Source organism: Lynx canadensis, chromosome C1 (assembly GCF_007474595.2).
Source record: "Lynx canadensis isolate LIC74 chromosome C1, mLynCan4.pri.v2, whole genome shotgun sequence".
NCBI lineage: Eukaryota > Metazoa > Chordata > Mammalia > Carnivora > Felidae > Lynx > Lynx canadensis.
In genome coordinates this window covers 220,169,676-220,181,757 of record NC_044310.1, presented here as the reverse complement: position 1 = coordinate 220,181,757, position 12,082 = coordinate 220,169,676, and the positions used below count along the sequence as shown (strand labels likewise).

At 58.2% G+C, this 12,082-nt stretch overlaps 1 protein-coding gene across 1 annotated transcript in view; it reads right to left on the bottom strand.

Moving 5' to 3' along the window:
- The window catches only part of CROCC2 (ciliary rootlet coiled-coil, rootletin family member 2), a 69,357-nt gene extending 59,850 nt beyond the window's left edge, over window positions 1–9,507 (bottom strand). The window contains exon 1 of the mRNA XM_030323792.1: window positions 9,287–9,507. Within this exon, the coding sequence (XP_030179652.1) occupies window positions 9,287–9,367 (81 nt within the window). The 5' untranslated portion in view covers window positions 9,368–9,507. The remainder of the gene's footprint in view (window positions 1–9,286) is intronic.
- Between the last annotated feature and the right edge of the window lie 2,575 nt (window positions 9,508–12,082).

The window sequence follows — 12,082 nt, the reverse complement described above, 5'->3', positions numbered from 1 at the left end:
AAGATGAGGCTCCCCCAGACCCAAGTCAGGGAGACCCTTGGATGGACCTGGGTGGTGGGTTCAACGGGCCCAGTGGCACCAGAAGCGCGGATTGACGTCACCCCGGGAGAGACAGCGTCCAGTGGAAGCGCCCAACTCAACCGGGTCTCGGGCCGCAGCCTCCCGGGGCAGGAGCCGGCCGGGCCCCTGTGCGCGGTGGACTGGCCAGCCCCGGGGTCTGGCGGCCGAGCTCCCACAGTGCCGCCGTGTGGCCGCCGGGGGGGGGCTCTGCAGGAGGCTGGGCTGCAGGGGAGGGGAAGGGTGCAGGGCCGGGCACCCACCCGCGGAGAGGTAAGTGACAGCGGTGAGCCCGTACCAGTGAGGCGGGGCTGGGCGGTCACCGCTGAGGATTTCCTAGCAGACGTGTGTGCGCCCCTGGCCGTGCCCTGAGAGGCCAGCGTCTCGCCTCCACCACGTGAGGAAGCTGGGGGCCCACTCAAGGTCATTCACGCTCAGGCCCTGAGCCCGTGGGTCCCAGCACCTTCCCAACGCCCACGCGGCCCCAAGCCTCTCCGCACCGGGCACTCCCACAGGCCTTCCTGCATCCGTAGGTGGCGGGCGCTGGCCCTCGCCAGGAGCGGGCACAGCTTGAAGAACACGTCTGAGGACAGAACCTGCAGCCAAGTCCAGCTACCGGACGTCTGCTTGCCATGTTTCCGTGGCTTGGCCTGCTGCGGGGGGAGCCCTGGCCAGGGCGCTGGCCTGCCAGGCTCCATTTCCGTAGGAAAAAGAGCTTCTCTGTGTCTGGGCTAACACCTGGCCCCTGACGTGCTGTGTCTTAGCCCCGCTCGGTTCAGATGTCTGTGCGTCTGAGCCCTCTAGGGCCCCGGGCGTCACCCCAGGAGCAGGGGCATGCTTCCTATGGCTGGCGCTTTGGTCCTCAACTCGTAGTAAGTGGGAGATCCAGGCCAGGCGTTGAACGAGGCATTTGGGAGTGAGGGGCAGGACCTATCATTCCTCTCCGTGCCCCCGCCCTGAGCCCCCAGCGCCATCAGTGCTTCGCATCACCCAGACACAGGGCAGTACAGGAATGACTGAAAGCCCAGCCCAAGGTATGAATCACTAAGCACAAAATGACTCCTATCAAAGAGCTCTGGGAAGGGCAAGGAGCCTGTTGGTGTTAGGGTTCCTGTGCCCCCCGTGCCCACACCGACTCTGGAGGAGGTGGCAGGTGAGCTGGACCTTGGGGAATAAGAGTCCAACAGCCAGAGGGAGCCCGGGTCAGGTGTCCTGGCGGAGGGAAGGGCTCAGGCAGAGGCAGTGGGGTGGCTTCTCAGAGTCTGTGAGGGGCTGGGGAACAAGGCGGGAGAGGAAGCCACAAAGGCCTTGAGTGCCCCCTTGAGGCACGGGGAGCCACAGTCCCCCCGACCCCTAGGGTGGCGGTGGGGAAAGCGGAGTTTCTGAATGAGGACCTGTGGCCCGTCTGACTGGCCCAGCTGGCTGATCTGACCGGGTCTGCTGTGGCCTTGGCTGTGTCGGGGCGAACGGATGGACGATTTGGAGATGGGTCGGTGCCGCTGTCCCTGGTCTGCTTGGGGACAGCACAGGGCTCGGCTCCTGGTAAGTGACTGGCCTTGCCACACCATGGCGCTCTGGAACCATCCCAGCTCCTGACCTGTGGGTGGGCCCTCTCAGGTTCTGGGGAGCCCCAGAGACCGTCTGTCTCACCGCATTATACAGCTGAGGACACTGAGGCACAGGCAACCGATGACTGAGCCGGCACCAGAACTAGGACACCATACTGCCCTCCCTCTGCTCAGAGGCTGTGGCCCGACGCCATCGCTGTGCCCACCTCGCTTCCTGGACCTCCCGATAGCACCTTCCCTCCACCGCGCCCCCTCCGCTCTTTGATGGGAGATTCTGCCACAAGCGTTTCCCGTGCCGTGGGGGGGGGGGGTTCCCGGGGCCCCACAAAGCCTGTGGGTGGAGAAACTATCTTCAACAAGTTAAAATCCAGGGGTGCGGAGTTTGCCCTTCCGGGAAGGACGCGGGGGTGCCGCGAGCCAGCACTCCCTCTTTGTGGCAACTGGAACCGCCAGGTAAATTAGGAGGCTCCTAGTTTTAAAGGCATCAGTGGGTGAGGCAAGCAACCAGGGAGGTCAGGGAGGTGGGCTGAGGTTGGGGGGAGGTGAGAACCCTGGGGGTGGGCTGTGGTCCTCCTGGGCTGGGGGCAGGGCTGTCTCAGGGGGAAGAGGAGCTGACAGAGTTCTTTGTGGCTTTGTGGGCTGGAGATCTGAGGAGCCTTGGACACAGGGCCTCTCCTGCTGTTCCCATATACACAGCGACAGTAGCATCCCGGCACGTCGAATATCTACAGGTAAACGCGATAACGAAACGTGTGCGAGACCTTTTGATCGAGAACTACACTGAGCAAAATTGGAAAAGAAAACTTAGGGGCGCCTGGGTGGCTCAGTCGGTTAAGCATCCGACTTCGGCTCAGGTCATGATCTTGTGGTTCATGAGTTCAAGCCCCGCGTCGGGCTCTGTGCTGACAGCTCGGAGCCTGGAGCCTGCTTGGGAATCTGTGACTCCCCCTCTCTCTCTGTCCCCTCCCCAGCTCACGCTCTGTCTCTGTCTCTCAAAAAATAAGTAAACGTTAAAAAAAATTAAAAGAAGAAAGAGAAAGAAAACTTAAATGAAGAGATGGGTGGTGTTCATTTACTGGAAGCCTCAAGATTGTAAAGAGGTCAGTTCTCCTCCAATTAATGTGTAGGTTCAGTGGAATCCCAGTCCAGTCCCAGCAGAGTTTTCATCGTGTAGAAACTGACCCACTGATTCTAAATTTTTTTTTTTTTCCAACGTTTATTTATTTTTGGGACAGAGAGAGACAGAGCATGAACGGGGGAGGGGCAGAGAGAGAGGGAGACACAGAATGGGAAACAGGCTCCAGGCTCTGAGCCATCAGCCCAGAGCCTGACGCGGGGCTCGAACTCACGGACCGCGAGATCATGACCTGGTTGAAGTCGGACGCCTAACCGACTGCGCCACCCAGGCGCCCCCCCACTGATTCTAAAATCCACTTGGAAATGAAGAGTCAAAAGTACGAAGGCAGCCGGGGAGAACGAAACTAGAGAGAGGGTATGTGCCCCTGGAATGAAGACACGTGACAAACCCACGGTGACTCTGACAGTGTGGTGCTGGAATAAGGACCAACTGACCGGTGGAAGAGGTCATGAACTCTGAAAGCGTGTCCATACATCCACGCACATGCACGTACACACACACGGACACGCACCCACAGCTCGTTTGCGACGAAGATGACGCAGGCTGTGCATGGGGGTGGGGGAGGCCCCCGGGTGTTCACGTGGAAGGAAACGTGCACCGATCTCCAGCTCACACCGTACGCAAAGATCGGTTCCAAAGATCGATTGAAGGTTTCAGTCTGAAGGTATAACAAAAAAGCTTTGAAAAGAAAGCCTAGAAGGACATCTTTGTGACTTTGGAGGAGGCAAAGTGTGTTTCTTAAACAGCACACAAGAAGCACTAACACGGAAGAGAAAAAACTGGTAAATTGTGCTGTATCGAAATTATGATCTTCTGCTCATTGGAAGATGCCATTACAAGAGTGAAAAGGAGGTATTTGCGCTGAATGTATTCCAGAGAGACTCATTTTCAGATTACACAAGCAAATTCCCATCAACAATTAAAAGCGGGGCACCTGGGTGGCTCAGTCGGTTAAAAGTCTGGCTCTTCGTTTGGGCTCAGGTCACGATCCCAGGGTCGTGGGATCGAGCCCCACCTTGGGGTCCATGCTGAGTGTGCAGCCTGCTTAATATTCTCTCTCTCCCTCCCTCTGCCCCTCTCCCCCCTTCTCGTGCTCGCTCTTTCTCAATGATTAATAATAATGAAATTATTTTAATACTAATTATTTTAATGATAATTATCTCTTTAATAATTAAAAGGTTTTCTTAATAGCAACTTAAAGAGAGGGTACCTCAACGGAAAAATGGGCAAGCTTTTAGAGCACACACCTCACAAAAGAAGCTATCGAGGGGGTCCCTAGATATATAGAAATGTGCTCAGCTTCACTAGTTACCAGGTAAACGATGAGTAAAAGCTTCACTAGTTACCAGGTAAACGATGGGTAAAAGCTTCACTAGTTACCAGGTAAACGATGAGTAAAAGCTTCACTAGTTACCAGGTAAACGATGAGTAAAAGCACAATGCAGTGGCACTGTACCTTCACCGTAACAGCTAAATAGGAAAATGACAAGAGTGCCGGGCGTGGGCAGGGACGTATGGCGACTAGCCCCTCCCACGTTCCACGTTATAGATTGGTGCGACCTCTTTGGAGTCATTCGGCGGTATCCACTGAAGCTGACCACGTGCAAACCCGTGACCTAGCATTTCCACGGATGGAAATGTATACACAGGGCCCCGAAGATACGTGCCAGAATGTTCACGGCAGTGCCGCTCTTACTAGGCCAAAGTGGAAACTACTCAAATGGCCATTGAGAATAGAATGGAAGAAAAGCGTGGTATATTCACACCATGCGATCCTATAGAGCAAAAGAAGGAGCAAGCTATAACCGCGTGCTGCATTCTGGGTGAAGATATGGTGGTGCACAGAGTGTGCTTGTGCACAAGCACACACACCCACACACACGGTTCCATCTGTATAAACAGGCGAGACTAAGCTGTGTCGGTGGGGGGACTTCTGAGCCCAGCGGAGGGCTCAGTCAAGCCGCACGCTTAGGACGGACGCCTGCACGTTTCTATTTGCACGCAATTGCTCGTCCCAAGGGGAAAAACAAATCCTGTGATGTTTTTCCTCTCAAAGGCCAGTTCCTAGAATATGGGATCTACTGTCTTCCCCACCCTTTGTGCGCAATGTCCTTCCAGCCATTCTCCAATCTGCCACCTATCCACCCACGGCCACGCACCCACCAGCCTCAAACAGTCCCTCCACCCACCGACCCACGTATCCTTCTATTTATCCGTCCTCTAATCCACAGTTCAGCAAGCTGTAGCTCGTAGGCCAAATCTGGCCTGCCGCTCGTTCGTAAATAAAGTTTTGTTGGAGAATAATCCATTTGTTTCCATATTGTCTGTGGCTGCCTTCGTGCTCCAATAACAGAGCTGAGGAGTTGCTACAGAAACTTTATGGTTTGCAAAGCCTAAAATATTAATTATCTGGCCCTTTGGAGAAAAAAGTTGGCCAACTATCCACTCGTCCCGTCATATCCCACCCGATCCCACCCCATCCCCCCATCGACTCTTACCCCATCCCATCCCGCCCCCTCCCACCCTTCCCCCACCCATCCCACCCCCTCCCGTCCTCACCCCATCCCATCTCACCCCTTCCCAGCCCATCCGTCCCAGCCAACCCCACCCCATCCCCCCATCTTCTCACACATACCTAACACACTGCTCCAGCAATCCTTCCTTCTCTCTTATGTATCAGTGGTTTTTCTCTCTCTATCAGACCATTCTTACCGATACAAACTGTTTTAATCGACACCTCTCTGTAAGAAAACTGTTGCTTCTATGTGCCCCTTGCAATCAAGATCATCCACGACCTCCGTGTTGGCTAAACCCAGCGGTCCATGGTCTCCGTGTTCCTTGATCTGTCGGCAACATGTGGGTCACCATGTCCTCCCTGAAACGCTTCTCCTGACATCACTCCTCCCAGTTGTTCTCGCCTCATTGGCCGTCCGTCTTGGTCTCCTTAGCTGGTTCCTTCTTGCCTCTCTGGCCTTTCAGTGTGGGGGTGCTCCAACTCCTTTTCTGTGTGCACTCACCGGTTACCCGCATGCCAACAACTCTGAATGTCGATTTCCAGCATGGAGCCCTCCCCCGAGGCCACTGAGCTCCCACTATCTCTGCTTGGATGCCGAGAGGCTTCTCCACGCTAAGACGTTCAAAACAATACCTCTGCGCACAATGTAGTCAAAGGAGGTGCAGAAAAGAATTTGAAAATCTCCACATATTTGGAAATCAGGGTATTTCCACCTCTAGATAAGCCATGGATAGCATAAGAAATTGCAATGGAAATTAGGAAACAGCTTGAACTGGATAACAGTGAAAACTATTATGCCAAAATGTATGGGATGCCGCTAACACATTGTTTAGAATGAAAAGCACCCTTTAAAAAAAGAAGAAAAAGAAAGTGGGAACGTGAGGGGCACCTGGGTGGCTCAGTCGGTTGGTTAAGTGTCCGACTTTGGCTCAGGTCGTGGTCTCGTGGTTCACGAGTTCGAGCCCCACGTCGGGCTCTGCGTCGGCAGCTGGGAGCCTGGAGCCTGCTTTAGATTCTGCGTCTCCCCCTCTCTCTGTCCCTCCCCTGCTGGTGCTCTATCTCTTGAAAATAAATAAAACATTTAAAAAAAAATGCAAGCGGGAATGTGAAATGGTGCAGCCGCCGTGGAGAATAGCACGGTGTTTCCTCCCGTTAAACAGGGGGTCACATGTGGCCCAGCAGCAACTCTTCTGAGCGCATCTCCACAAGAAGGGACGGCGGGCACCGAAACAGGTGCGCACGTCAGTCTTCAGGGCAGCGCATTCACGGCTGCCCAAAGGTGGAGACAACCTGACTGTCCATGAACCTAGGAATAGATAAACACCACGTGGTCCGTCCGCACAGCGGACGGTGACTCCGCCTTAAAAGGCAAGGCCGTTCTGACACCGGCTTCAACACGGCTGAACCCGGAGGACGTTGTGCGTGAAACAGACCCGCACAGAGGGAGGGGTGCCGTAGGACTCCACTTCTGTGAGGGCCCGAGAATGGCCCAAGTCACGGAGGCAGAGACTGGAAGGGTGGGCGTCGGGGGCACGGGCAGGGCTTGGGGGTCAGTGTTTCCGGGGACAGAGGTTCAGTTTGAGAAGCTGAGAAAGTTCTGGAGATGGCGGCTGCACAGCAGGGTGAATGTGCTCGGTGCCACTGAACTGCACACTTGAACACGGTTAAAATGGTAAACTTTATGTGTATATATGTATGTATCTATTTTAACACGTTTGTTTTAAAAGTTAAAAAAAAAACTCAACAGAAGGCTGCAAATCCATGAGCTAAGTACGCATCTCAAACAACTAGCTGAGCAACAAACCCAAAGAGCTGGAAAGCAAAGGAACAGCAGATGTCGACGTTAATGAAACAGACAGAAGTAGCCTAAGAAGGATCGACAGGTGGCTGGGATCAGGAAAGGAAAAGGGGAATCGCTTCAGGGCGGCCCGTCCGGACCTCCCGGGTGTCACACACGAAGCCCTGGCCTCAAACCCCTCAACATCGGGGCCGGCGGCCACCCCGCTTCACGTCCTCAGACATCAAAATGACAGCAAGAAGATATCGCAACGACTTTTGTCAGTAAATTTGGAAGTCTGGGTACCGCAGACAAATTCCTGGAAAACTACCATTGATCGAAACCTAAACTGGGGCATTCACTTCCGAATGCCCCCCTCTGCAAAGAGAGCTTCCATACTGTTCTTCCTTTGTGATCCTGTCATCTAATAAAGTTCTGCCTGCTGCTCAAAAAAGAAAACAACACAGCACAACAACACAACACAACACAACACAACACAATCCTGAACCCAGAAGGCACAGGGTCTGGCCAATCTGGTAGCTCTTCAGGGGACTGAGTCTAGGATCACAGCCGTCTGACACCCACCACCCAGGCTCTCCCGTGCCACCCCTCTCCATCCGCACTGGGTCTGGACCCTCCCCCTGGGGGCCCAGCTCTGAGCGGGAGGGCAGGGGCGGGCTGCTCTGGGATGCTCTGCAGAGGCTGCAGGGGGTGTGGGGAGCACATTCAGGCCTGGTCACAAGAGGCCCCCACCCCCCAGCCACACCTTGCCCAGGGCCCTCAGTTCCCCTGTCTGCAGCCAGGGGCTGGAGGATCCTTCCGGCCCGCCGCCCCGTCTGGACAGCCCTATCTGGACGTCTCTTGGCGCCCGCCTGCCTGCTCACCCCCAGGGCAGTGGCACCAAGATCTCCATCACCACGATGCAAATAACAGGTGTTGGCCGGGCGGGCAGAGCGGACCTTGGCTGGGCCTCCTTGTGGCTTTCAGATGACAGTTTCCCGCAGGGGTTTGGGGGCAGCCGTGTCTGCCAAGCACCTGTGCCCGCTGCCAGACAATGGCACCAGCCTGCGTCTCTCCCTCGAACTGCCTGTAACCATAGCGATGTGCTTCAACCCTCAAGCCTCCGTTTTCCTGGAATCCAAAGGGGGTGATAGAATCCTCCCAGGCTGATAGGGGGATCCTATGGGGTGCCTGGATGAACGGGTCTTGAGAACTGTAGTGTGCAAGCCTTTCCTTCCTGCCTCTATCCTTCTGTCCATCCAGGGAACTGAGACCCTTTGGGAGCTGGACAGAGACAGTCACCCACCCAGGGCCACCTTGTTTTGTGTGGTTGGCATCACCTGATTCACTCTCCTGCCGCATCCTGACCTGTCCTGTGTGGGCACCCGTGTGTGTGCGTGTGCGTGTGGGCGTGGGTGTAAGGTGCCTCCATCGTGATATTTAATCACCTGGCACCAACTGTGGGCGATTACTCTTCTCCGGCGACCTGTGCTGTTTATATCGGGCTGTGTCAACCCCCTGCAGCGCAGTCTGAGATTCTAAGAACTGGGTTAATAGACAACTGTGAGTCAGCTGGGGCACCAAGGTTCACTGGGGTCCCCCAGGGCTCACTCAGGGTGGGGACTGCCCGGCTGTGGTGGCCAGAGTCAGGTGATGGCAGTAGCAGGCACCTAGTGGGGCCAGGCAGTGGCTTGGCTCTGGGGGGCAGGGAGTGAGGGAGAGAGAGGCCTGGGGACGCTCTCAGCCACCATAGTTGCTGCCGGTATGCAGGTGGTGCTCTGGAGAAAAGCACCCGGAGAGCTCCTGGAACCGGGGACGAGCCGCAGCCACCCACCAGTGGCGGATCCCCCACTTGGCCACAAAGAAAGCAGTGCACGAGGTCCCAGAACGATAGCGTGGACGGTTGCTGTGGCCGTCCCCGTCCCCAGTGTGCAGGCTGCAAGCCTGAGGCTCAGAGAAGAGGGCTGGCGGCCTGAGCTTGTGCCGGCACGGATGGGGAGGCTGGGGGCTGGGCTCGGGTCTCCCTCTGCCCACGTCAGTCTCCCCCCAGCCTCCTCTCCTGAGCCGCGGCTGCACGTGTGTGTGCGTGCACGCGTGTGTACGCAGGCTCGTGCTGACCACGTGAGCCCTCAAGTGGGGAGCGGGGGAGGTGTGGCCTCTCCGTGCACCCTCCCAAGGTGCCCTCAGGGCCTCCTCCCGGGAGGGTGCTGGAGGGCGGGCACCCCACTGACCTGGATCACGCTGTCCAGCCCCAGTGGGGACCGCTCTGCGGTGGCACCCCCGTGGCCAGGCTCGCTGGAGGGAGAGCTCATCTCGAGTGGGAGGGCAGGACTCCGAGAAAGCCGGGGCTTGGCGGCCGGGTGAGTCTCCGGCCGGCACCCGGGCCGGGCCAGGACCTGCGTCAGTGCACCAGCCCCACGCCGGCACGACACCTGGCTCCTCCGTCCAAGGTGCCCAGCTGCCCCTCTGGGCTGGCGACCGAGTGGCCGAGGAAGCCCGAGGACGTTGCTGTGGCAACCGCGACGCTGAGGATTTTGTTTCCCTGGAAACAGGAGCGCAGGCCCTGTTGCCACGGGGACTAAAGAACGCTGTTGTCTGGAAGCGGTTTCCTGGAGACCTGGAGGCGCCCTGGGTGAAGCTGTCCACCTGCGCGACCACGCCCGGACAGGGGCTGGCCTCTGCCCCGGACCCCCTCCCGCAGCCGCGGGGAAGGGCCCCAGCCTTCTCCGCAGGAGGCGCTGTGCGCTTGGGGGCCGCACGTCAGGGGAAGGTGGCATGTGGGCCACTGGTTCCTCCCGATGGACAATCATAAACAAACAAACAAACCCCAGTTTTTCCCTAACATCTAGAAAAGACTGTAGAGGTCAGTAGTCGGATCGTGTCCAGCAGGTGGACAGGCTGAGGGCTGGAGAGGAGAAACCACCTGTCTAAGGACCCCAGGAGACCCCCATCGCCCTAACCTCGTACCTGGACTGGCCTTCCAGAATCTGACCTCCCTCTGGAGCCCTCTTAGGGTAATCTGCCCCACGGGGATTCCTCCCATAGCTGGCACACTCCTCGGTCACTGATAGCTTCCCAGAGCCACATAAGGGACTGACCGGGACACTCGCAGCTCACCCATTGGGGTGGTGGGACCCAGCCCCTGGGGCAAGGCAAGGGGAGGGACAAACACAGACCTGTGCCCATCTAGCCTGGGCCTCCTGGGGTCTCTGGACTGAGTCTGGTCTGGGGATCCGGTCACACCCGCGTCTCCCCCGAGTCCTCGCTCTAAGTGGACCTCTCCCAGTGGAGTCCCTGGAGGTGGGCTTGGCAGCCAGGACTGACCGCCCCTCTAACAAGAGGAGGCCAGTGTGGGGGCCCCGGGGGTGGGCTCCTCTGGGGCAGCCTACCAGGCAAGGCCAGAAGTCCCTGGTGGTCAGGGAGCGTATCTGTCACCGGTGCTGCTGAGGGATGCTAGGGGCCCAGGCTCTCTCCTCAGAACAGACGTTCAAGACAGGGCCACTGGTGCACGAAGGCACCTGTCCCTGAGAGACACCTGCGCTCTGTCCTGGCCCCCCAGGAGGAGTGCTCCATGCAGGGACAGGACTGGCTCTCAGGCGGGACATCGCCTCACTGGGCGTCCAGGCCTGGCAGGAGGCTCCGTGCACAGGTCAGTGCACTGAAGGCACGAAGCCGAGATACAGACTCGGAGCCCAGGGGACCCGTGCTGTGGCCTGGGCACCTCCCGGCACCCAAGGCCGTCTACAGCACCCCTGGGGTCTGAGCCCCAGGACTCGGGAGAGGTGTGAGACAGGTGTCCTTGGTGGGGCACAGGGGCTGGGCCTCATCTGACCCCAGCCAGATGGGCTCTGGGGGCACAGAGGGCATGGCCTGCTTCCGGTGAGAGCTCCTGCCTGGGGAACTCTGTCGGGGCATCCGTGGACGGCCGGGTGGCGAGGAGGCCGTGGAGGCCGGCGAGACCCTCTGTGATCACTTGCGGGAAACCAGGAAAGGTGGTGCCTCCGGTGGGTGGGGCATCCTTCCGGGCGCCTCTTGCCCTGACCCTACCCCAGCATTCACTCAGCCTGTTCTCCCCTTAAGCCCTTAAGGCCCTGTGGAGAAGCTTAGCACATTCCGGCCTTCACCCCCACACCTGTACCCTTTCCTTCAGGGGGAAGCCCGGCCCCTTTGAGGCTCCCACAGGCCCCGTGCGTAACCCCAAGGCCTCACTGCTTGGTGTCCTTGCTTGTGGCTCCCGGTCCCGGGTCGTCGATGGACAAGAAGGAGAGCCCTCAGGACGGGGCTCAGCCTTGGACCTGGGCATGGCCCCCACAAAATTTTCTGGAATGAACAGAGGGTGTGACGTAAGGTCCTTACCATGCAGGCGGCATCTCTGTGGGCCGGGTGGGCCGGGCGGGCTCAGGGAGGCTCACGGCTGGTCCTGACCCAGGGCAAGAAGATGGCCTCACCTCTGTCTGTCTGCCACTGGCCCCAGGGGCACCGGAATTTGCCACGCCCGATTCAGACCCTCCCGAGAGGGGAAGGGACCTCAAAGCTCGCATGACAGTACTGGCTTCCTGGTGTCAAGGCCACACCTGCCTTTGGTCCACATCTCTTGTACAGGCCGTGACAGACAGGACCAGGGCGGGTCAGCTGAGCCTGCTGTGGATGGGACACGTGGCCCTGACACATCCTCCCGAGGCGGGTCACAAGCAGGGCAACCCCGGGGAAGAGGGCAGGAGGCCGTAAAGGAATGGGGTGCCGCCGTCCAGCCCCTCGGGGCCTCCGTCCCACCCACCGGCTGTAGGACCTGACTGGCTCTGCATCTGTGCTCCTCAGTGACCCCCCCGCCGAGCCGACCGTCCTCAGTGACCGCATGTCGGGAGGGCGGGTGATCGCTCAGGAAAGGAGTCACTCCCACTGACAGGCTCAGCTCAGCTGACCGGGGTTCGAGGCCTCTAGCGGGCGTGTCCCCTGCAGGTGCAGACAGGAAAGCAGGCCGTCTACTAAGTGCGGCCCTGCTCTGGGCCCGGCTCGGGGGCCGCCCG